General features: G+C 39.8%; 1 protein-coding gene across 2 annotated transcripts in view; it reads left to right on the forward strand.

The window, feature by feature from the left end:
- The window catches only part of LMBR1 (limb development membrane protein 1), a 75,934-nt gene that overhangs the window by 36,481 nt on the left and 13,404 nt on the right, over positions 1-26,049 (forward strand). For both annotated transcript variants that reach the window (XM_082046005.1, XM_082046006.1), the window contains 5 exons: positions 13,771-13,897; positions 14,345-14,413; positions 16,677-16,741; positions 17,908-17,980; positions 25,142-25,222. In XM_082046005.1, the coding sequence (XP_081902131.1) occupies positions 13,771-13,897; positions 14,345-14,413; positions 16,677-16,741; positions 17,908-17,980; positions 25,142-25,222 (415 nt within the window). The remainder of the gene's footprint in view (positions 1-13,770; positions 13,898-14,344; positions 14,414-16,676; positions 16,742-17,907; positions 17,981-25,141; positions 25,223-26,049) is intronic.

A 26,049-nucleotide genomic window follows, 5' to 3' on the forward strand; every position in this document is an offset into this window, starting at 1 on the left:
AGAGTTATGCAAGTGTATGGCCTGTGTTTGAGGACCTGTGATTGGAATATGTAACTGTTCTGTAGATCAGTATAAGATGAAAATACATTTGTCTGTAAAGGTATTGCAGGGATGTCTGTTTTTCTGTCCTTTCACAACTTTGTCTTACACTCATTAAGTTAAAGACAGAATGTGAAAATTACCACAGTAGGTCAAGGAGAAGTTGGGAATGTTGGTTTTATTAGTTTGTGTATTACGAAGCCAAGACTTCAGCATGCATTTTTATGTCTGTATTTAGACATTTGGGACCAAAGGCTGTACAGGACGGGTAAACAACACGCATATATTGTTCAGCTTTGGGCCACGTCATGTTTCAGTGAGAGCAAGATAAAAAGTTCAAGAAGCAGTGACTAGGAGAGAGAAACTGGTGGCTGCTGAGGAATAGTGGTTCAATGTCAGTTTGGTTTTGTAGGCATATGAAACATTTTGTAAGGTTTAATAAGACATCTTAAGTCAGGTGAGGACATTATCTGCAAAATTTGTCCTTTTTATTTTACCACGGGGAGATGTATGGTTTGACTGTATGTAACAGTTTTGTATCTGGGGACAGCTGAGGGGGAAATAAGTGGGTGTTGGTTGTTACACACATTGGATCAAGATGTGATGAGATGTGATCTGCGCTCCGTTTCATTGAAGTAGTTAAATGTCAGTTGGTCACTTCCATAAATTAGAATGTCCTCCTTTTAAAGAGGCCTCAGAGTAAGTTACAAAAAGAAATAAAATAGGCTAACAGGAGATAAGTGTAGCTTTTCTGCGCTACCTGCCTCACTGCAGCTTCATTAGCTGAGCAATCATTCAGCTTTTCTGCTGTAGTTTATGGGATTGAGATTGTAATTACTATTTTTTCGACCTGACTAACGTAGATAGAAAAGCAAGTTGTGTCAGGTTAGTCTTTGTTATTGCAACATTTTCATTTATTTGAGATACAGAAACTAGTAGAGTGACAAGATGGAGCAGGAATTATTGGTAATATAGGAGCAAAACACTGTGCAAAAAAAATCCCAAACGCACTTGGTGTTTTTTCAAAATGTGATTCTCTGACCATCACTTCTCCAGCGTATTGTGAAAAAGTGTAGTATATGACTTACTATGAGTAGGTAATCTGTAAAACTCATTAGTAATAGAGTGCTTGAGCGTTAGTTATTCCCCCTCATCTGAGCCAGGAACAAAACCCATCGCTGAACTTTGCTCTCCCTGCTCCTACGTTGTTCTGAACTCGCACGTCTCTGCTGCATTTCACACCCTGGTGTTTGGTGGAATTTCCATAGCTCTTTGCTAAAAGCTTTAACATGTAGGTGGAAGCCCAGAACTGGAATAAGCTGTCAATATTTTTCCCTGCTGAATAAATTGAGCGTTTTTCTTTTTGTTATGTTCCAGTTTTTGTTTTAGTGATAACTTGTGTATGAGTAAAAATAGACATGCTAAATACTTCTACAACTTGTAAGCACGCAGATGGACCAGCTACCAATACTAAGCTTGACTGTCTTCATTTTATCATTGATGTAAACTGAAGCACTGGGTTCTAAAATACTTCCCCCTCCCCGATTTTATTTTTTCAGGCAGAAGTGAGTAGTTTTCAAATGTTGTTTGGATGAAGTGTTCTTAATGCCCTCTGTAGACCCCTCTCTTAGTCAATGGAAAAAGGCAAATGCCTCTAAGAATTTGGCAAGTCTGAGTTAGAGACTTCTTCAAGAGGGCAACATGAACACCTTTCCAGCTCACTATTTGGGTTTCTGTGTTATTAAATGGTAAGAAACATGATCTGCTGCTCTTTTTATTTGAGCATGGTGTTTTGTTGTATAAAAATGGCTGTTTTCTGAGGAATATTTTATGAAGATTTGAATATTTTAATATTTTCATATTAGCCTGTGTTTTGAGTGGTCATTGATCTCAAATAGTGACCTTTCAGGTCAAGCAAAAACATTGTATTTATTTGAAGACTCTTTATGCACTTCCGTTACTTTTTATAAAAATAAAAACAGACTTTACAGATTGAATGGAAGTGTCATTTTAATTCACAGAGAGGAAAATTGCCATATAATTTTATATTCATAGTGGCAAGTCTTTATACAAGTCTCTTGATCATAAAAAGACATAAAACAATTTTTTAACAGGCTTCCTTTATTAAATGAGGCTTTACTAGGTGAACACCACTTCTCCACTTCTGATTCCCTCTCTAAACCCAATAATTTTTTCATTAGTACTGATAACCAGCAGTGTGATATTTAGACCTTGAGTCTGTATTACTTATTTACTATTACTAGAAATACTCCACATTAAGGATTACTCAATATTAAGAATTAGTTATTCTGAACTGACAACAGCAAGAAGGAGCTACTGCATTTGTAGTGAGGATTCGTGAGGCAGCCAGCAGCTTCAGTTACAAGGGAGGGGAGGAAAGGAGATGATTTTGTCTCCCATGCATGGCCGTTTTCTTTGTTAAGTTGTGTGTGTGTGTGTTTGTGTGTGTGTGTGTGTGTGTGTTTTGGTATTTTTTTGTTGCTTTTTGAAGGATTTCCCAGCTCATTAAAAGGAATTTCCATCAGTCTGGTGCCTTGGCCAATTCCTAGAAGTGTCCTTTCTTCTTGAACTTATTTGCCTTTGCAATGGGTTAGTAACGGACATTGACACCAAAGCAGCTTTAAGATTTTCCTGAATTTTAGAACTTTATTAGTGACCTGTGTGCTTCTATGTGTTATTTTCTGTCTTTGAGGCTTTTTTTTTTGCCAGAAACACAATCACAAATTCCAAGTGTTTCCTTATACTTTCGCATTACTTATCTTAATACTCTGCCAAGCTACTAAGAAGTTGGAAAATATCTATTTATCTTCCCGTCACTCCCGTCTAGCAGGAAAGGTTCTTTCAGATCCAAAAGTCAATGATGAGAGGGAGACTCATGGTGTCCGAAATCCCAGAGCTCCCGTGTTGGTGCAGGTGGCTGCAGAGTCTGGGAAACTGGGTGGGCGGAGGGAGTGGAGCATCTATGAGTTGATTAGCGACGGCTGAGCTAATGAACTGAACAAGGGAGAAAACTTGTGGGGGAAAAGGGAAGTGTTGGGACAGTCATCTTTTTACTATGTGTATCTTTCATTTCTTCCTTCCCTTCTTCCCACAAGCTTTGGGTTGTGCGCTTTTACTGTAGTGTCGGTAGGTCTGCATCTGCCCTTTTTAATAAGGGATATAATAATTAATTAGGTATGATTTTTTGCAATAGTTTCTTTCTGTGAAGGAGGAAGGGACAGGCTGCAGCAGGGTAGTTGTGCACATCTGACAACAATAGGCTGTCATTATTTTGCATTTTCTCTGATACTCTGAGCTTTTCCTCATTTTGAAAAACTGGCATGACTTCTGTTACAAAATTTGGAGGGAATGTTTTTCTATTATACCATTTCTGTGTTAAATATGTGAGAGTGATGCCTAGATGTGGAAGAACCAGGTTTATGCTCTTTCCTTAAGTAATTTGAATCCATTTGAAACAATACCTTAGCTGCTGGGCAATAAATGAATCTCACATCAATCCCACTGAAGCCCATCTTGTATTGGATAATTAAATAAAACCTAGGATAAAAAGTGAGAAATAACTCCTTTTTTTTAATCCAAATCTCAGCAATGCAAGTGTGCAAGGAGTCTGTCTTGGTTCTTAGGTTATTTCAGTGTGTTATTTGTGTGCAGTGACGTTGACTGGAAAGTTTGACCAATCTGGATCCCCAAACATCCTAGAACACTGTGGTTCGGATGCTCTTGTGGGACACTGGAGAAGAAAGCTGAAGTTTTCTTTGGCAGAGGAGTGTACTGTATCCTGGATAGATGGCCTGTTCACCAGCCTGCTCACGTCATTTTTTGACCTCTAGTTGAGTGATTTTTGGTCCTTCGTTTCCAACTGGGCAGGTGTAGTTTTAATGCTTATTAGTACATGTCTCTAGCCAGTACCCAAAAATTCATCACGGTTTTTTTCCATCAAGTTCCTTTAACTTTCATTTTGTTTTTTTTCCAGTTCTCAGTTTCTCTTTGAAATGACTGGATTTTGTTACTTAGACTGTGTAACTATTACATCCTATACAGTTAAGCGATTTCTACTGCTTCTTCTTGCTCCATTGACAGAATGATAACCACCGTTTAATCATTTGGGAAAAGATACTACCAGAAAAATCAGCTGAAAGTTGCTGGGAATGTTTTGTGACTATGATTTTTTTTAACATTTGTATTGTGTCGAAAAGATAAACTTTAAAATGCACTTATTGTGTTGTGACGAAAAGCATTAATTTTAATTTTAAAGTCCCCCCAGGCTGGAAAGGTTCAGTGAGGGAAGAGGTGGTGTGGGAGAAAACACAGCACTGGTTACACTCTGCAGCCTTTGGTTCTTGTGTGGGCGAGGAGTCTTTTCTTCCCAGTTGCTTGAATCTGATGCCTGAATATATTATTTATTGATTAAAGGTTTTTAGCTTGTTCTGAGTCATTGACTTCTACATTTTTAAAATGGACTGAGTTTTCCTAAAACTACAGCTTCTGTTTTTGACTCAGTCATTTGTGTTGGTGTCATAAGGTAATGACACCTTGACTAAATATCAGTGTGCTAAATGTAGTGCATGTTTTCATGTTATCTGATGAAAAATAAGTCTCCTCATTAAAAATAGTTATTTCTACACTGTCTTGCATATGCCAGAGCGAAGATTGGTTGACCTACAGTTTCTAACCATAGGAATGGTTAGAAAGCTTGAAGCTGATCTGTTCACTAATGCTCACAAACTAAGAGGAGGTATTGCGTGCTAAAAATGTAATCAATGTTATTGTTACATCCCCAACCTCATACCTGCTGTAATTCTCATTCTCTTTTTGGTGTCCTCATTTCTTTTCTGCAGAAGTTGCCATGTGTGTTTGTTGTAGTCGGCCTCTCGCTGAACAAATCTTAAGGGTACTAAGACTCCTTTTTGTCACATGAAAACAATGGGCTCCGTGTGTACTTTAAATGTGCCGTGATTGCAGAAATGTTTCCCAGGCTTCCCCCGTGGGTCAGGGCATGGTGTAAAAAGTGATATTTACCTACCTTGCAAGAGGTCAAGATGTCCAAGCAGAGCTGTGTCCAAATATCCAGCACCATAGAAACTTTGCTAGAACTCTCTATTTGTATGTAATATGTTATAATTTTTACTTTATTGATATTTTTTTTAATTTTTTCCTGCACAATTTGCAACCAAATTTAAATGTAGAATTAACAAAAGCCATACCATGTTGTACATGAGAGATGTAGTTCCAAAAAGGTCCATTTTGTAGGAGCTAATAATTTGTCAAAATCACTATAGCCAGGTAATATTCCAGCAAATAGATGCTTTTTCTAGTGTTAGGCATTAGGCTGTAGTTCTTTGGTTTTACCAACAGTTTTGCCTCTTATGGAAAGAGAAAATCATAGAATGTCTTAAGTTCGAATGGACCCACAAGGATCATCGAGTGAAACTCCTGTCCCTGCATATGACAACCCCACAGTTCACACCATGTGTCTGAGGGAATATGTTGCAAGTTTTTCTACTCCATCAGTGTTAAAACATAAGAACTCTTGATAAATATTATCTGTACATATATGTTGCAGTCCTTGTAGCGTTACAAAGCATTAAAAATTATGCTTAAATTGCTGGAAAATAATATTTGAGTTCTTAATCACAACTGGCAGATCAAATATTGGCAAAAAATGGCTTGATTGCTTTCATTTACTTAATGATTCTTTCCCTAAAAAGGAAAATGCTTGTGAATTTCTGGCACAGGGTTGTGTCTCTGCTTGGCAGATAGAACTGTATCTCCCACAGTGTTTCCTGGATGTGAGGTGCGTGTTTTACTGTAGCTTTGCAAGAATGGCAGTTGTCGGAGATTTCCTGTTAAGTCTTTCCAGATTTTGCTCAACTCGTGATGGCCAGGGGAGCATCAGCAGGTTCCTGGGCTGTGCACTGTCCTCGGGAGTCTTGTAACCAGGGAGGGTCCCTGGGCTACCTGAAACCTTGGGGACAACCTGTGTGCGGAGCAAGGGCTTCATTTGTCACCTGTGCTGCCTTAATGGTGAAGCATTTTGTACTGATACATTTATATAATTCCAAACAGTTACAGAATTTCAAATGGGAAAAAAAAACATAACACTTCTTATTGTCTCATTTGTCAAGAAATGTCCAGTTTCCTTATTGAAAAGCTGTAAGAAACTATTGCCAAATATGTTCTCTTATAAAGTAAAACCCAGCATCTAGATTGTATATCACAGAAGCACAGAATGTCAGGGATTGGAAGGGACCTCAAATGATCATCCAGTCCAATCCCCCCGCTGGAGCAGGAACACCCAGATGAGGTTACACAGGAAGGTGTCCAGGCGGGTTTGAATGTCTGCAGAGAAGGAGACTCCACAACCTCCCTGGGCAGCCTGTTCCAGTGCTCTGGCACCCTCACTGAGAAGAAGTTTCTTTTCAAATTTAAGTGGAACCTCTTGTGTTCCAGTTTGAACCCGTTGCCCCTTGTCCTACCGTTGATTGTCACTGAGAAGAGCCTGGCTCCATCCTCCTGACACTCACCCTTTATATATTTATAAACATGAATGAGGTCACTCCTCAGTCTCCTCCAAGCTCCAGAGCCCCAGCTCCCTCAGCCTTTCCTCACACAGGAGATGCTCCACTCCCTTCAGCATCTTTGTTCCCCTGCGCTGGACTCTCTCCAGCAGTTCCCTGTCCTTCTGGAACTGAGGGGCCCAGAACTGGACACAATATTCCAGGTGTGGTCTCACCAGGGCAGAGTAGAGGGGGAGGAGAACCTCTCTTGACCTGCTAATCACACCTCCTGTAATCCACCCCAGGTACCATTGGCCTTCCTGGCCACAAGGGCACAGTGCTGGCTTATGTCCTGCTGTCCCCAGGACCCCCAGGTCCCTTTCCCCTACACTGCTCTCTGATAGGTCATTCCCCAATGTATACTGGAACCTGGGGTTGTTCCTGCCCAGATACAAGACTCTACACTTGCCCTTGTTATATTTCATTAAATTTCTCCCTGCCCAACTCTCCAGCCTGTCCAGGTCTCTGGATGGCAGCACAGCCTTCTGGCGTGTCAGCCACTCCTCTCACCTTGGTGTCATCAGCAAACTTGCTGACAGTGCACTCTATTCCCTCGTCCAAATTGTTGATGAATATATTGAATAATATAGGCCCCAGTACTGACCCTTGAGGCACTTCATATGTGAACACACATAGTGGGAAAAATCTTAAATGTCTTGCAAATAGCATAATATTCATCCTGCTTAACACATTTTTCCTTGATAATTACACTTTTTGACCTGTATATCTGTCATCCCTTCAGGACTATTGTTGCCATTTGTGCTTCACTGGGCTTTTCAGCTGTTTTTTTGGCCATGTGTTGTTTTTTAATATATTTTGGATATTTATTATCCAGGATGACTTATCTGTATTAAATGTAATAGGACAGAAACATGTTAAGATTTTGATGATGCCTTCCAGAGTAGCAACTAAAAATTTGTCAGAATGCTTCTAAAATAATTAAAACCTTTCCTGCTAAAATTAGGGGTTTTTTGAAACATAAACCCTTAGGCCTGCTGCTCCAGGGAGTGTAAATAGTTCAGGATTAAGCAACAAAGATTTCTGAATGTCTCAGTAATTGACTTTTAAAAAAGTTGAAGTCTGCAAGTCAGATATCTCAAAGGTTGTACAAGCCACAAGATCATTAGAATGTGTTTGTAGGACAGTGATTGTTTTGTAGGCTTGCCTTGAGAGCTTCAAATGCTCTTTTTGTTCATATTTTCTTTTTTAGCCCCCTTCATTAGTGTACAGAGAAGATGACAGATATTAGGCTTCTGGCAAGTTCCAGGCTTCTGGAGCCTCCTTTTATGTTTCAGGTTGGTCTGTATGATGCCAAGTTTCTCCTTCCCTGACAACAGAGAACGACGTGGGTAATTCACTTCCAGAAGTCCGTTCTACCATATGGATAACCTGGAAATCCCTTGAGGAAATTGCAAGCTGTGGGATGTGTTTTGGTTCTCTGTTTAGCAGTTACCAAAGATTATCTTCTGTGCTTGTAGTGCTGGAAGCAATGACAGTTGTGTTATTCTAGATACCTTTATGGAAAAAGACTTTAAAATCAAGCTATTAAAACTCAAATCACTGTCCAGCAAGAGAAGTGCCACCGTCCTTCAAGTTGTGATTTGTGCTTCCCAAAGGGTGGCCCTTAATCGATCCCGTATTCCTTTTGTTTTTGGATCTCCATAGAAATTTATGTATTAATTTAAGACCAAAGATCAGATGGTTCTTCACAACACTTTATTCTTTCTTTTAGCTCATGTTACTGTTTTCCCTTTTGTTCTTTCTGTTTCACTTCCAGTTCATTTCTCTCCTTCTTAGTGTTTTATAGCCTTCCCTCTTCTCTGCATATCCTTGGGGAGTAAAAGCAAGACCTGCAAAAGTGAGGATACTTTCTGAACCCCCTCTCTATGATTAAAAAAAAATCTGTTTGTATCATGCTTGTTTTTTGAGATCTTGAGGGGTGTGTGAAGAAGTAACCATGGACTGTGGTGCATCCTCCATTTCCTTTGATGAATGTGTGTCCTGGTTACTGAATCATATTTTCTGATCTTCTTGACTGGCAAACAAGCTTTTGAATCCCAGGCTTTATTCTAGATTTTTTTTAAGGAATATGTGTTTTTCTAGGACTTCCTACTTCTTTCTTTCCCACTTCTCTCTCCTTGTACACACAAGTGTAAGCTGAAGTCACCACTACATTCTTAGTGTATAGCCATGAAAGTATGAAAACCCACCATGTTAACGTGTGTTTCCATTCCCTGTTTACTTTTATCGCTTCAAGCTCAATGGTATTTTATGCAGTGTTTGTTTTTCTTTTTGATACCTAGTATTTGTTACCTCTCCAACTTCAGCAGCATCCCAGCAGTAGCTGGCCAAGAGAAACAAAGGGACTTGGCCTTCCTAGAATTAACGTGCTGATGGACTTGCTGTAGGGATCAGCATCTTACTGAAAATAAAGCAAGTGTGTTGCCTGAGTCCACTCTTTTAAGATTTTTTTTTTTTTTTGTATCTTCATATTTAAAACCAATACATATTAGCCCAAAGTGGAGGGGATCACTTTTAATTTTATTTCTAAAGGTTATAGTTGTGTTCATCTCGGCTCTCACAGCATGGGAGAATTACTTATGGCTGTGTAGTTAATGCTGTAGTGAAATCTAAGTGTGATGTTTTAACTGATAGTAGTGTCAAGATTGTTCTCCTTATGCCCCCCCCTTAATCAGCTGTATAGACACTTATAACTTGTTTCAGTCTGTATCTTCTGAATTCTTCCTGAAATACAAGAAATAGAATAGACCACAGGATCACAGGCTGGTTGGGGTTGGAAGGCACCTCTGGAGATCATCCAGTCCAACCCACCTGCTAAAGCAGGGTCACCTAGAGTAGATTGCATATACCACACTTAATTCAGTGCTTTATGACATTTGATACAAAAATCTTTTCCCGGTGTGCTGGCGGTTTCCTTTTGGTGCTTCACTGCGCAATCTGTGCTTTGTTTGGAGATTTAAAACAAAATCCCGGCTCCCTTAAGACAGGCTAAACTGCAGGTTTAATTTCATTAAAATAAGTCATAAAGCACTGAATTAATTGTGGTGTATGCATTCTGGTTGTAATGAAGGACATCTCAGGAGTGCAGCAGTATTTGTGTTGTCAAATGCAGGTTTCAAAGCTGTGATCTGAACAACTTTCTGCAAAACTTGATGTGAGTTGTTTGGTTGTATAGTGTCCTTTTCTTGTTCTTACCTGCCAGAATTATCAGGAAAGGAAAACTAGACGAAGACTTGAACATCTTCATTTTGCTTCTTGAATACAATACAAAAAAATTAAAAATACAAAGTATTTTCTCATTCCTCTTATAGTCAGTTCCCATAGGAATGTTAAGCAGTGATCATAGGATCTCATGAGACAATTTCTCCTGAATAATCGATCTATTGGAAAGCTCTGTAAAAGGAATCAACAAGTGACTGAAAGGCAATCGCTATTTTTGGTGTTAAGATGTAGTGCTGCAAGGCTTTTTCCTTGCTTAGTTAGAATGTTAATTTGAAGGAATCCTATGTACCAACACTACATGTTATTTCATATAGTGCTTTGTTTCCTCTGTACTCAAGGCAGCCACTGCGGTGTGGACTGAACATGAACACTAAACATACTCTTACAAGCTGGTTTGAAATCTCCAGTTTTAGGTGGGATTGTTGCTGGTTTTGAAGACAACAGACTCTAAACTGAATGTTCTCTTTTGCACAGAAAGTAGTGAGGAGTAAATGGGTTCAAAAGTGCAACAAGCATGATGTGAAATAAAAGCAGCGATGTCTTCTGTGCTGTGAAGTTACACTGTGGCATTTGGTTCATCTGAGAAATCTGAGTAATATAATGGGGCTGTGGGGGAGAACTGAAATGACTCAACGAAGAAATGTTAAGCCAAAACCAAAATGTCAGCGAAGAGGTTTTTGCTCAGAAAAAAAATGATATTCAGCATTGAATTTCAAGATTTATTTGCGTAGTTTTGCTTTCATTGAAGTAAAGTGAAATGCTCTTTGTATTTACCCAGTTTTTCCCTCTGTTCTCGAGTCAGCCCAGCCCTTAAATGAGTGATGTTACTAATTATAATGTCCCAGCTTTACGTTTTTCATCTGAACAAACAAAACAACCTTCAGCAAAAAACATAAAAAGCGGTAAGGGTCTCTATGTCTCACTTTTGGGTTTTTTTTGTTTGTTTTTTTACCCGTGAGGATTCCTGGGTGCCAGCACAGGTTTCCAGGCAGGTTGTGGAGTCTCCATCCTTGGAGGTTCTCAAAAGCAACCTGGACATGGTCCTGGGTGGTCCTGCTGGAGCAGGGGGGTTGGACCAGGTGAACTGCAGAGATCTCTGCCAACCTCAACTGTTCTGTGATTCTCCAGAATTTTCTTGTGTGTGTGTGTGTGAAATTCTGTACTTTCATTTCTTACAAATAACAGCTCTTTGACAGGGACACATATGTATGTGAGTATGAAGTAATGTGCCTTGAACATTAATGTTTGAATAGGGTGTAGCCTTATGGGCACCTAATTGAGATTAAGTATTTACCTGCATGCTTAAGCATCTTAAAAAATATAATAAGATTAATTTAAAAAAATCTAGAGTTTGTGCAAATAGTACTTTTGGCCAAAAGCACTGGTCCTTGCTGTGGTAGTCTCCCTTGTTTTGAGAGTATTATTTGTGTCATCCTGATGTTACCTGTTTTCAGACAACACTTGCAGTAAATACAAAATAAATTTATTTATAGTTGAATGTCTCCATCACAATGTAGTTCTTGTTTCTCTGTTTTGACAACTGTGCTACTCCATCCAAGGGAGGAGGATTTGGGGTTCGGGTCATTACGTAAGATGAAATATTTTCCAGGTTTGTCCAGAAGAATCTGTTGCTGTAAAACTTGAAGTCAGAGAGGCTGAAATTTGTGCCTGTGTCTCACAGAAGGGAAGTGAGGAATCGGCTTTATGAGGCTTTCGGAAACCCAGAAAGGAGATTTGTTTTCCTCTGCCTGGGAGAGGAAAGGAGTCCTTAAGAGTTTTGGAAGGCTTGAAGTGGATCTGTGTCCATGTGTCCCTGAATGTTTTGGGTTTTCTTCTGATCCTGACTTTCTTCTGTTGTAAGGGGAAGGTTTTATATTGGAGCTCAGTACTTAGACTGGAATCTGTTTGTTTCCTGGTAATATATTGCTCAAGTTTGAAACTTTAACATGAAATATATGGCTGTTTAATCTTCAAATACATATATTTGGCTTAGAGGCTCACCTCTAAGCTTCCATAACTCATGGAAGACTGAAAGCTAGTTTCTGAGCACTACAAAAATAATGTTTTAATATCTTTTAACGACCTTAAAGCCACTTGTGTTGTACACAAAATACATTATAGGAGTAATCCATATCCATATCCTGTCCATACTACCTTTAGTTTGAAATTTGATGTTTGAGATCCTTCATGGAGTTGGATATAATCTACCCAATTAAGCCTTAAGGGGAATTTTGTGAAGGTCCCATTTTGTCTGTGTTTCCTCATCTGTTTTGGAGAGGGCTGAGGATGGAGAGGATCAGAGCTCATGGTCAGGATGCCTGAGGTCCTCACCCATGGCCGGGTGCAGGGCTTATGTAGGGAGCAAAATTTTCAGGGTAAATGTAGTTTTTAAAGTTAATTTTGTGTTAAGCAGTGAGGGGAAGTAAAAGTAGACAAAAAATACATTAAAACAAGCTTTCTGCTTTGAACTGTCAAGTAGACTTCTCAGTGGAATATGCCCAAGGTAGGTGAAGCTGTGTGAGAAGCAAAGAGGTTGCTTGTGAAGGCGTGTGCTGGCAAATGAAGAAAAACAAAAGTCAAATTGTGATGTGAACAGCAATCTGATGGTCCCTTAATGGCAAGGTTATCTGAAGAAAGTGTCCCAATATGGCTGTTGCTTGAAATTAGTAAAATTAGGGTTAAAAGCACTAGTAAAAAAGAAATAATTTTGTCTGTTTCACAGAATGTCAGGGGTTGGAAGGGACCTCAAAAGCTCATCCAGTCCAATCCCCCCGCCAGAGCAGGAACACCCAGATGAGGTTACACAGGAAGGTGTCCAGGCGGGTTTGAATGTCTCCAGAGTAGGAGACTCTACAACCTCCCTGGGCAGCCTGTTCCAGGCTCTGTCACCCTCACTGAGAAGAAGTTTCTTCTCAAATTTTAAGTGGAACCTCTTGTGTTCCAGTTTGTACCCATTACCCCTTGTCCTACCATTGGTTGTCACTGAGAAGAGCCTGGTTCCATCCTTCTGACGCTCACTCTTATTTGTAAACATGAATGAGGTCACCCCTCAGTCTCCTCTCCTCCAAGCTAGAGAGTCCCAGCTCTCTCAGCCTTTCCTCACACAGGAGATGCTCCACTCCCTTCATCATCTTCGTGGCTCTAGTTTTTGGTATACTTACGTTTGCAAATTTAACACTCATCTGTTAGACTGTTATATTTTTAGACGCAGGAGCAAATACTGTATTATAACTTTGGAGAGCTGTGATTTGTGTGTGTTGGGAGTGAGAGGTCTGCGTTGGATGGGGCGAGGGCGGGAGGTGGGGGCTGCGGCAGCCCCGGGCACCCCGGGGCCGGCAGTTCTGCGGCCGCGCACTTGAGGGCTCTGAAGACTGTGAGGAGCCGGGCAGGAGCCGTCACGCTTGAAAAATGTATTTTAACTAAATTGGTGCATTGTACCTGTGCGGAGTTTAATGCTTGCCGGGCCATTTGGCTATTTGCCATAATTGGCTTTCCATTCCCTTGATTGGAATCATAGATAAAAATTTGCTAATCCACTTTCTGTGCTGAGAGTATTAGGAAAGTAATCCATCTTTTAAAAATGCTCCGGCAAAATCATACGGTATAAAGAATACTTTATGGAATAATGAGATTAATGAGGACTGTAAGGCATATGCAATTTAAAACACTTTTTTCTGTGGTTTTTAGGGGGGAAAAAGTAATCTGGGCACTATAAAGCCATAAGTACTTCCTTTTTTATGCACTGCCTTTTAAATGTGCATTACACGCTCTGCTTTTGCCTATATGATAAAATGTGAATGTATATTGAGGATGAAGGAACTGCTATTTGTATATTTTTTTACGGTTGAAAATACCTGATTCAAAGTTCCTGGCTGTGTTCTGCCCTCCCTCTCCCCTCTTCTGCCCACAGGGCATCAGGGCGCGCATTTTGGAAACCCTTGTAATGCTGATTCTTCTTGCACTGCTCATCCTCGGAATCGTGTGGGTGGCTTCAGCGCTCATAGACAATGATGCTGCCAGTATGGAGTCTCTGTATGGTATGGAATCTAAAAAACAATAAACACAACACACTAGTGTAATTTTGAATACCAAAATGGATATTTTAAATTAAACGTATTTCTAGTAAATGTTGTGTGAGTATTGCACAGGTTTTGAAGAAGCTGTATTAATTTAGTCAATAGTTTTTTTTTTTTCTGTTAAATGCATTTTTAGCGTACTGAGAATTTCCATGCTCGTGTGGACATGAATGTATGTTAAAAATGTCTTAAGTGGGATGGAAGTAAAAGCTGAAGATGATTTTTCAAGCTAAAATACTTGGGGATTTAGTTGCCTGCAGGATTATTATACTGAATAATTCTTACTTTCTACTTGAAAATACAATTGTTCAATCCTCAATGCTTAAGAAAATAAGGTAATTCAGTTGTGTTTGAGTTAAGTAGTGTATTTGTAGTTAGATAAGACTGTGCTCAATATTTTCTTGACAGACCTCTGGGAATTCTACCTCCCGTATTTATATTCCTGTATATCACTGATGGGATGCTTGTTACTTCTGTGTAAGTATTTCCTGATTATTCCAAAACATGTATTTTGTTATTTATTAAAGGTTATAGGAAAGTGTTTTTCATTGTGAAAATGAAGATTGTGAAAGTCAAGAGTATGAAATGTGTTGGTTTAAATGTAGAAGGAAATTTGTTAGGTTTGGGTTCTTAAGTTTGTGAACAAATGCTATCTTACAGATTTTGGGGAACTTCACACCTCACCCAAAATAACTTAAATTTTTAACTTTTTGGAGCAGGTATTTGAAAAATAGGAACTCTATTCTGCAAAGAAAAGCACAATTTTTAAATGAAATGTCTGCAGGAGGTCAGTAGTATGGGGAGAAAGTTATTTTGGAACACTTAGTTTGTCCTGTATTCAGCAAATGAGCCTTCTTCCTTTTTTTAATGGAAAATGTTCCTGTATAGACAGAAGTTGGCACACAGTGCAATTAGCTTGTGTAATTGCAGAACTGTTATGTGGCCAGTCTGGAGGTCAGTTATATGGTTGCATATGAAATAAATGCAGTAAAAAAACCCAAAACAAACAAAACCAGCCTTATATCAACTGGTCCCAGCCAAAGTTCAGTGGTCCATGGTTATGGGAATGAGAAGATGATGGAAGGCTCTAAATCCTGCTTATAATTTCAGCTCCCCTTGCCTTCCCCAGATAATTTGTAGAAAATTGCTGAGAGGTGACAGAACATCTCCTGTTCTAGATTATCGTGATTTCACCTGTTCTCCAGGCTTTACAGGTTTACATCTAACACAGGGATGTTGCTATGGAGAAAAGGTAGAAGTTAAAAAGTGGTTCCGAATGTCTCATATATGCTGCTCAGGAGTGTGATTCGCAACAGCTGCTGGATGTTTTAACAGGAAAGTTGGTTTACAAACTCCCTACGTCTGCCTTGCAGTTTGTTTCAGCAGAGCTGAAAATGCAGTGTGTGTTCTGGGGCTACTGTGAACCACTTCACCCAAATAATTGGGATTCAATGCCAATTTTTGGAAGAGTTATTTGTGATTTTTACAGGCAAATCACTGAAGTTCTTTAAGGCCCTCCGAGCTGTTATATGTGTAGCTGAAATGCCAGTGTACAGCAGTGGGAAAGTGGTAGATGTGGAGGTCGAGCATCATTAGATCTTCAGTTGGCTTAATTGCTGAAAGGCTCATTACAGTGGCGATTTGGAGCATCATTTCCTTTGTATTTTCTCTTTTTCCTGCAGGCTTCCACTGTCATAAAGGAAGTCTGGCTTAAGCGTTAGCCTTTTTGAATATTCTTGTGTTTTTCTTGTAATACATAGTAGTCATAGTGAAACACTAGTTAATACAAATAACTATAATCCTCACTCCTTTTGCAATCCTCAATTTTTTTGACAACACTGCTTTATTATAATGGAAACTACAAGTGTATATCCTCATCCGTGATGTTACAAATCCCATTTCCTACACAATTCAGTATTTGAAAGCTGTTTTCCCTAAACTGTTGACTTCCACTAATAATTTTTGATTATCATGGTTTGAACCTTTCTCCCAATGTGTGCACCACACCTGGAAACCATCACAGCCTATGGTCAAAAAGGGCCGATGGTTATTTCATAGAAAAGCAGCTTAACATCTGGTAGGTGAGCCTACTATCAACTGAAGTTACAGAATAACCTTCAGAGCAAAGCAGTTTCATCATCTCTTGCCCTCACAGCTACACCTGCGCTAAAAGGTTAAATGTGCCAGAGATGTTCTCTAATGCTGTGGCCAGCTGGTGTTATTCCATCTGTGCTATTGCAGTTTGCAGGAGGTGGCTGTGTACGAATTGCTTTGTGACAACGGTTCCTGGGCTGTGTAAACTCCAGAACCGCACCTGGGAATTGTTTGGGAAAGGGTGAACTGGCCCAAGGCAACTCATGCCAGGGATAGTTCTAGGAATTTACCGGTGTACACAATCAAGTCTTAATGCCCAGGAATGTATCCTGGCACTGCTGAATTTACTAGTGTAGACATAGCCTCTGGTGCCACATGCTTTGAATAAATAGTTACTTGAGTAAGATTAAGATACCTGATTATATGGTGTTTCTTGTTGACAAAAAAATTCAGTCATGCATTTGGAGAGATGCTTCTCTTGTTCAAAATGCATGTGATGGCAACATATTTTAAAGTTCTTGTTGGGGTTTGAAGCTCTTGCAGTTCTCTTAAACTTGATTATGTGTGGAATAGCATATTGAACATCCACATAAATTGGTATTTGACATACAAATCGCTGTTTTGCAAAATTTTTCTTCCTCTGCAGTATGCACGCCAGTGGGACTTTCACGGATGTTTACAGTCATGGGTCAGTTGCTGGTGAAGCCAACGGTAAGTGTGACATGAATCTGTCCTCATGTGCCACCTGTTAGAGGGCAGAACGGCATTAGGGTACTTTCTTTCAGAACGCTTGCGTTTCTACATAGTTCTCTTCAGTTCAGGGTTTCTATAGTCAATATTTATGTGCTTGTTAAAAATTCTTTGTGTAGCACAAGAGCCTGCTTTTTCCACAGAAGTTTTTTTAATAGCATAGACTTCCTCTGATTTTTCTAATTTATATAAATGCTACTAGTACTAATATTTATTGCCAGTGTTGCCTGTGGTGTCTGTTTTACAAATGCCCGAAAAGCGTGGGCTTGTTCTGAATTTGGGAGCGAAGGATACAAGGTAAACTAAGGCTGGATAACAAGCAAGGGACCTGGGGGTGCGCTCAGGTGGGTGAGATGTCAGTAGCTGGCGTCTATAAGAACTTCTTACCCGGAGATGCTCTGCTGGTCCTGTACTGAGTGCTGTGAGGAAAGGAAGAAGTTTGCGTCATGTGCAAGTGCTCGATTGACTTTGGTGTCGTGTTTCCTAGTTCGCATTAGTAAAATTTGTGTGCACTTAATCCTTGCATTACTTTTCATTAGTCAGTTCACCTCTGAAAATATATAGAAAATATTTAGTGTTTTGCTCTTTGTAAGCTTTAAACTCAAAGCACCTGATACTAAAGGCTTCATTTAGTTGGTTCTAACTTCCAATAGCAATTTATATTTGCTTGGAATATTGGTTTACATTAAGAAGTCACTTTTTAACATACTTTTCCAAAACCTGTAATTATTTTTTGTTTAAATCAAATTGAGTGTGAAGGTTGATAGGTTTTTATTTTTTTTTCACTAGAAATTATTTGAATGTTTTGAATGATTTGAATATAGGTCAGATGTGTTGTCCCTTCCCCTGTTCCTTAAGTCCCTTTAGACTGAAACTAGAACGTAAGAGCTTTAACGTGAAATGACAGCTTAACAAAAATTTACTTACAGTAAAGAAATAGATCTGTAACAGAATGGAATAACTTTTTGTGGCATTCTTCTAAGTATCAGTATTGTAAAGCTGTATACTATATATATTTAAAATACAGGTTACTAGAACAGAACAAACATGACTAGATCAGTGCAGTCAGAAAAACAAGTGACTGATGCTCAGACAGTTTGTGTTTGTGTTTCTGTTTCCAAATACAGATCCTTGAAGACCTGGATGAGCAGATGTATATCATCACTTTAGAGGAAGAAGCAATTCAGAGGAAGCTTAATGGTATGTTGTTCTGACACTGCTTCAAATACAGTATTAGGAGTAGGGTGGTTCTGGTCATGAGTATTAATCTCACTGTTACAGAACATCTGCCTTCAGAACAGAAAAGTTCATCATCTTAGTATGTAACAGGCATTATAGGTTTACATTTGGTTGCTTACTGTGCTGTTCAAGATTGGTTTGTGTGTGTGGCTTGGTTTTTACTGTGTTCATCAGCTCTACTATGAATACTCTGAGACTGATATTCATTAACGACTTGGACGAGGGAATTGAGTGTACTATCAGCAAGTTTGCTGATGACACTAAGCTGGGAGGAGTGGCTGACACGCCAGAGGGCTGTGCTGCCATCCAGCGGGACCTGGACAGGCTGGAGAGTTGGGCGGGGAATAACCTGATGAAATTTAACAAGGGCAAGTGTAGAGTCCTGCATCTGGGCAGGAACAACCCCAGGTTCCAGTATAGGTTGGGAGATTACATATTAGAGAGCAGTGTAGAGGAAAGGGACCTGGGGGTCCTGGTGGACAACAGGATGACCATGAGCCAGCACTGTGCCCTTGTGGCCAGGAAGGCCAATGGCATCCTGGGGTGTATTAGAAGGGGGGTGGTTAGTAGATCGAGAGAGGTCCTCCTTCCCCTCTACTCCACCCTGGTGAGACCACATCTGGAATATTGTGTCCAGTTCTGGGCCCCTCAGTTCAAGAAAGACAGGGAACTGCTGGAGAGGGTCCAGCGTAGGGCAACGAAGATGATTAAGGGAGTGGAGCACCTCCCTTATGAAGAAAGGCTGAGGGAGCTGGGTCTCTTTAGTTTGGAGAAGAGGAGACTAAGGGGGGACCTTATTAATGTTTATAAATATATAAAGGGTGAGTGCCATGAGGATGGAGCCAGGCTCTTCTCGGTGGCAAACAATGATAGGACAAGGGGTAATGGGATCAAGTTGGAACACAAGAGGTTCCACTTAAATTTGAGGGTGACAGAACACTGGAACAGGCTGCCCAGGGAAGTTGTGGAGTCTCCTTCTCTGGAGACATTCAAACCCCGCCTGGACATGTTCCTGTGCGACCTCACCTAGGTGTTCCTGCTCCAGCAGGGGGATTGGACTAGATGATCTTTTGAGGTCCCTTCCAATCCCAAACATACTGTGATACTGTGATACTGTGATACTGAGAAAACAAATTGAATAGTTGACCTAGACCCACTACCCTTACTACAAAATAGTTTGGATTGGTAAATGACTGTATTTTAGCCTTGTCTGAAGAACCATGGAATTATATTAGCAAGAGGCTCAACTTCCTGCATTAGGAGTTTTGGGTTTTTGTTTGGATGATTTTTTTCTGTTTCAGTTCATTATTATTTAGAATCTTAGGGTAATAATTCATTAAACATAAAAGCAGCCCTTTATATTCTAGGAGCTATTTGGTGAGTTTTATAATTTTAATAATTCCACTAATGAATAATTAGACAAATGTTTTAGACTTCTTGTATTTAGTATTGCAATTTTGCAGTTCTTGATAAGGTGTTTCTGTTTTGAAGTATTTTAAAAGCAGTTTGAAGTTTTGGCTTCTAAGAGAGTGAGTATTGCAGCATGGCAGGCACCAATTACAAACATACATCAGTTCTCTAAACCTGGAAGTCATGTTGTCCACCTTCTTCTCTGAATTGCTTTTAACTGCATGGATGAGCTATCCATCCACAATTTACACAATTGCTTCAGGTTGGAAAACCAAAGAATATTCATGTCATGACATCTCCATTGTTGTGTTGTCTTATGACTTATTTTAGTCTTAATTTTCTCCATTTCCTGCCTTTCTCTCTTCTTCTTCAGTCTTCTGTCATATGTCTCAATCCTTTCTTCTTTCAAATCTCAGGAAGTCCCCTTTCAAAGTTGCTTGGTCAGGGAAAGTACTTCTGATAACAGTAGGTCATGGTGGTTGTCTTTATTCCAGCTTTTAAAATTTGTGGAGGAATAGTGACTTCTTTGTGCTAAAATCAGCCGTGGTTGCAGTTGAAAAGTAATGTTCACCTTTGCTATTTTGGAAGCTTAGGTTTTTATGCTGACACGTGTGTATGTATACAAATGCACACACACAAAGAGGTGCATGCAGTGAACGTCTTTGAAGCTGTGATGGGGTAATTATAATTGTTCTGTGTGTTTGATGTTAGCTAGCAACTGTAAAATATTTGCTACTGAATATTTTAAGTTGTCATGGTGATTGTGCGTATGTACAAGAAAAGCAATACAGAAAAATTACCCCATAGTTTATTCAAGTATCTATTAGAAGTAGTGCAGAGTGGTTTCCACTGTTCAGGTGGATAACGTGATTATTTAGGTGATGGTTGCTGTTTTTCTGAGTAGAAGTCTACGTAACAGTTGTTTATATTACAAATTAGTTGTGAGGTGGACATTGTTTGGAGGCATCTACTAATGGGATCTGGATTTTGGACGTGCAGGTGGCTCCCCTAACCAGTAGCCAAAAGGCTGAGTTCTCTTTCTGCGAATGGGTTAGTATTGAATGTGAAGTGGACCTGCAGCGCACCCACGTTACACCCAGCTCTCGCCAGCTGGCCCTTGAGAGGGGAAAGACGTGAGGATTAACTGTCCTGACAGTAGAGGGATTGGAATTCTGCTTGTTCACGTGTTGAGGGAATGGTATTGACACCACTGTCTGAAGGAATGCTTGAAAACCCATAGTTTGGTGTACAGAGAAAATTAATAGACTTAAGCTGAAAAGCAGATAAAAAGCTAAACTTGGATATAGCATGTAGATGGGGGGCAGTGTGTTATATGCACAAGAAGATACTATGCAAGACTTCTGAGTAATTAAAGTAATTTTAAGTATGGTTCTTATGTGGTAAGTGTGGAAAGCTTCATCATCTCTGCCAGAAGTCTTTCTGGCATAATCTGTACATATTAGAAAAATAGATACCGTTTTTGCCAGAACTATAAAGACTCATGCTTATCATGTTATTACATTTCTGAAATATGTACACTATTTACATGTACAAACAAAGAGCTGAATTTTTATTAGAACTGAAGAGGACTAGAGCACAGGCTTAAGCAATACTTGGGGATTGTCTTTTTTTCTTGGTGGGATAATTGCTGTCACAATCCTAACTCTGCTTTGCTCTGTCCTAATTAATGTTTTGTCTGACAATGCCTGGACACAGGAGGGGTGTAGCATCAATCACTGTTCCCCCTGAACAGGCTGGGCAAAGCCTGTCCCTTCAGAAGAGGAAGAATGTCCAGCTGTGTGAGCTGGTGCCCTTCTTGATTCACATATTGATTAATATAGGATGTAACTATTGTGGCAGTGATGCAATTGATAGAGTGTTTTTTGAAACTCTTCATATTTGAAAATAAATCTAACTGTGAAAGTGTCTATCTCCTTTTGGAAATGGCTTTTCTTTCTTCTCAGTTGTCTACAGTGTATAGCCGAAAATCAGAGAGGGGGGTGGAAAGTTTGATTGTGTTATCTATCTACCCCAGTATTTTTATCTATTGAAGAGATATTGGGCTTTGGGAAAATGTTTGTTTCCAGTGTATTATATTTCAGTACCCACATCACTCCTACAGTCGAAGAATAAAGCTGGGACTTTTTTATATTAGAAGAAAAAAGTTGCCTTCGGCTATTAGTTTTCCTGAATCCAAAGAGAGGGGTGGAGTAGGATCAAAATACTTACTTGATCAAAGTTATTGGCTCTGAAGGTATCCTTACCTATGTAAGAAAGATGAAAGGTGTTGTTTTTATTGCACGCTAGTAACAGTGTAATTTTGAACTAATTGGTGTTGAACTGCCAATCACCTAGGGGGAATGCAAATAGATACTCTTACAATTTCCTTTGAGGTACTGAAATCTTATGTCGGGGCTGGAAGAAAAACAGAATAATACCGTTAAATTGACCTTAAATGAGCTGCTTTGTGGCTTTCTCGGAGAATCCCTTCTAACTTTTCATTGCTAGTCCAAACAAGTCTCGTCTCCCGATTTGATTTATTGGCTAGACAGCACTGACATTGAACTTTGTGCGTGTTTGAAATAAAGCTAATGTTATAGAGCTTTTAAGAGTTTAGCTGCATCCTTTTCAAATACTCTTTTGACTGATCTGAAACTTTGCCTTCCCCTCTCATAAAATACCCTTTTGTGTAGCAACCTGTTGTTTGCTACTACTTTTAAGGAGGAACTACAACAGCACTTAAATATGATTCACAATTTCTACTGAAGTGTCAGGGACCTAATGTGATCACACTGACTTTGTTGAAAAGGTTTCCATGAATCTCAGTGTTTTGAGCTTGGGATTTTTATGCTGAGGGAAGGAAACAACATATATCTTGAATAAAGCTTTTCCTCAGAGACCCCTAAATCAGTTATGGAAAAGAAGAAAATATCAGATTAATTCGAGCTTTCTTACATTTTCAACTGCTTCCATTGAAGTTCTTGAGACTTTTTCCACTGAGCTCTATAGCAATCCGTTTTCTCAAGTCATAATCATTAGTCATTCTGTAAAACAGATGTTTTAGACTTTTTTGGCAGGAATGCATCAGGCAAAAGCTTATTTTTATAATGATGAGGGTTTTTTTTTCCTCAAACCCCTGTATTATGATGACTTATTTAAAAGACGCTGAGAAATTAAACTGACATTCATATTGTAGGCACTTCAAGTGAGTGGAAGTTGTCACAAAACAGTGTTTGTAGGTCTATAGTGATTAATCTTGGGATTTGAGATATTTATATGTTTGAAGACATGTAAATATTACCACATGCACATTATGGCACTGCTATCAAAGATAAATGTTTAGGCGTAGCACAGAGGGGATGTCTTACATGCAAAAATGTGTGTGAAAGAAGCATGCTGTTAAACATTTGAAACTCAGTTTTTGAAACACTTGGATGCCTCACTGATAATTTGACTGCACTGAACGAATCAGTATTAATACTCCATAATGAAAATATTAGAAGTTTGAAAATTTGCGAAATACTCTCTTATATGTTGGTTTTCAGATGGGACCTCAATGTGCTGGAATATCGAGAATGAGGTTGGGTGGGAAAAGAAATTTACTTTATCTTGTACTGAGATTGCTGGGCGGAAAATAAGGAAATGATGAAATTTGCCTATGAAGTAGCATTAGTGTGCCAGCAACTTCAGTGCTATTTAGTTTTTGTAGGCAAATGATCAAGATATGAGATAAGAGCCTGGACAAGACTATTAGTGTCTTATAAATTTATTAGAGAGTGTTTAAAAAAGTATCTGAAGGATGGTGCTATTACAGATTAGCTCGCAATGGAAGGTGAGGCCCAGGGTGGGGAACGGCCAACAGGTGAAGGGTGTCAGTGTAAATAAAGAAATAAGGTAACAGAGGGCACTTTTGGTTTATAAGACCTTGAACTGTTGCTGCTGCAGAGTGAGATTGGCCTGGAACAGGCAGGGAAGATACCAGCCCTCTTAACTTATTTTCAGGTGATGTTATTCAGACTTAAAAGGGATGCAAGCGGAGAGTGTTGTCAGCTTATCTCAGGAAGAATGTTTCCAGTTAGTGATTGCAGGGAGTAAAGCAGAAGTAATGAGATCAGAACTGAAGCAGCAGATCTCTAGTCAGCATTTCAGAGCTGTATCGTTGCCTGAATGCTAGGCAGTGTTTGTAGAGGAACTGGAGTCAAGGAGAGAAGCCACAGGGTGCTTGAACTGGAGAAGAGATGGGAGGTTGAAGGGAAAAGGATCGAGAGGGAAAATGATCTGTGTTGCCTAGAGCCCCTGTAGGGACAGGAGGAAGAGTTGCAGAGCAACTTTCAGGCAGAGAATAATTAGCAAGGGAGGGAGGAATTAAAATTATGGTTGCCAGTTTTCAGCAGGTGTAGAGGAGAGATTTGGAAGAGCAGTGTAGGGGAAAGGGACCTGGGGGTCCTGGGGACAGCAGAATGACCATGAGCCAGCACTGTGCCCTTGTGGCCAGGAAGGCCAATGGTGCTTGGGATGTATTAGAAGGGGGGTGGTCAGTAGGTCAGAGAGGTTCTCCTGCCCCTCTACTCTGCCCTGGTGAGACCACACCTGGAATATTGTGTCCAGTTCTGGGCCCCTCAGTTCCAGAAGGACAGGGAACTGCTGGAGAGAGTCCAGCGCAGGGAAACGAAGATGATGGAGTGGAGCATCTCCCGTGTGAGGAAAGGCTGAGGGAGCTGGGGCTCTTTAGCTGCGAGGAGACTGAGGGGTGACCTCATTAGTGTTTACAAATATGTAAACTGTGAGTGTCAGGAGGATGGAGCCAGGCTCTTCTCGGTGACAACCAACAGTAGGACAAGGGGCAACGGGTTCAAACTGGAACACAGGAGGTTCCACTTAAATTTGAAAAGAAACTTCTTCTCAGTGAGGGTGCCAGAGCCTGGCCCAGGCTGCCCAGGGAGGTTGTGGAGTCTCCTTCTCTGCAGACATTCAAACCTGCCTGGACACCTTCCTGTGTAACCTCATCTGGGTGTTCCTGCTCTGGTGGGGGGATTGGACTGGATGATCTTTCGAGGTCTCTTCCAATCCCTGACATTCTGTGATTTCGTGAAATAGATAAAATTATTTCTTTTTCACCAGTGCTTTTAACCCTAATTTTACTAATTTCAAGCAACAGCACTATTGGGACACTTTCTTCCCTGGGGAAGGGGAGCGGGGGCAGAAGCTGAAACTGGAGGTCCAGCCACCAGCTTACTTAGTTTGGAGGCAAAGGTCCTCTCTGCCTTTAAGTTGCTAAATAATGATGCCCTTGAAGGGCGTCCAGAGGTTCTTTACATCCTTATATATGAATCACATAGAGATGCAAGAAGGAGTTTGAGCCATCCTGTGCCAAGCTGCCATACCACAACTGTTTTTTGGACCCCTGCAGTGGTTCAGCAATAGCTGTTCTCTTCATTCTTGAAGCAGCTGCTCAACAGAATAGTCAGGGATCAGAGAAGATGACTCTGAAACCGCTGTGTTGAACCCTTCTGGTTAGACACAATTAGAGGGTTCTTGCCAAAGCCTCTACTTTTTATTCTTGAAAAGGAGTTGAAGAGTCTCAAAAACAAACCTGCAGTTTAAAGCCACAAATGTGGATGTGACACTTCCTAAATCTGAATCATCACCCTGTGTCTTAGAGTACTATAGTGATTCTCATCCAAAAGAAAACACTGTCTTCTGTTGTACCAGGTGTATCCTCCACAGTGGAATACCAGGCAGCAGAGTTGGAACGGGAGCTTGAAAAAGTGAAAAGCAAGAAAACTAATCTAGGTAATTTTTATTTTCTACTGTTTCATGTGGATTGCGGTTTAGTAAGTGACCTTAATCAAGTGACTGCTACAAGCTGAACACAGCACCTTAATTTCAGCTGTGTTCTGAACCGAATTTGTGCATTTGCAGTCCTTTCAATTGTCGTAGTTGCTGTAAATGCATCACATGGGATCATCGTGCCCCTCTAACAAATACATTTAAGTAGGGAGTCTGATTTGGATCTATTTTTTAACATAATTTTAGAGAAATTGTAACGTTCTCAACATCCTGGCATTGGTATAATCTAAGACATTACTTTTTTCTTTGTTCTTGAATTATTTCTGTACAAGTCAAATTATTCTTAAGAACAGTAGAATAATTCTTAGCTGGTTTGTCTTTTAAAACCTGTAAGCAATACTTTTGACAATGGCAGGTGCTTGACAGATGTCTACCTACTTATTCAAAAGCTTGCAGGACGTTGCTTGTATCGGTGTGTTATGTGCAAAACTCAGACTGGTAAGAAAAATGCGTTGGGTTTTCTTTTTAGACATACTAGTGATGTCCAGTGAGTTAGCCTTACCTTTCCTGCTTTATTAGAGGAAAATAATGTTTAAATATTTGCAATTCTCTTCTGTCCCTTTAGGTCTTACTAAAGTATACATGTGAACATGTGAACAGCTTATTTTTAAATTCATAATGTTTTAAACTTTGCAGAACTGCTGTATGCCAGGGGAAAAATGTTATGATGAAACAGGCCTGTAAATAAACAAGAAAAATCTGCCTCTGTGTGTCTCTCCAAACTTTATCTGAAGATGCTTCATATTTTTGGAACAGCTTTGTACAGCTGT

Source organism: Streptopelia decaocto, assembly GCF_964273445.1.
Source record: "Streptopelia decaocto genome assembly, chromosome: 2".
NCBI lineage: Eukaryota > Metazoa > Chordata > Aves > Columbiformes > Columbidae > Streptopelia > Streptopelia decaocto.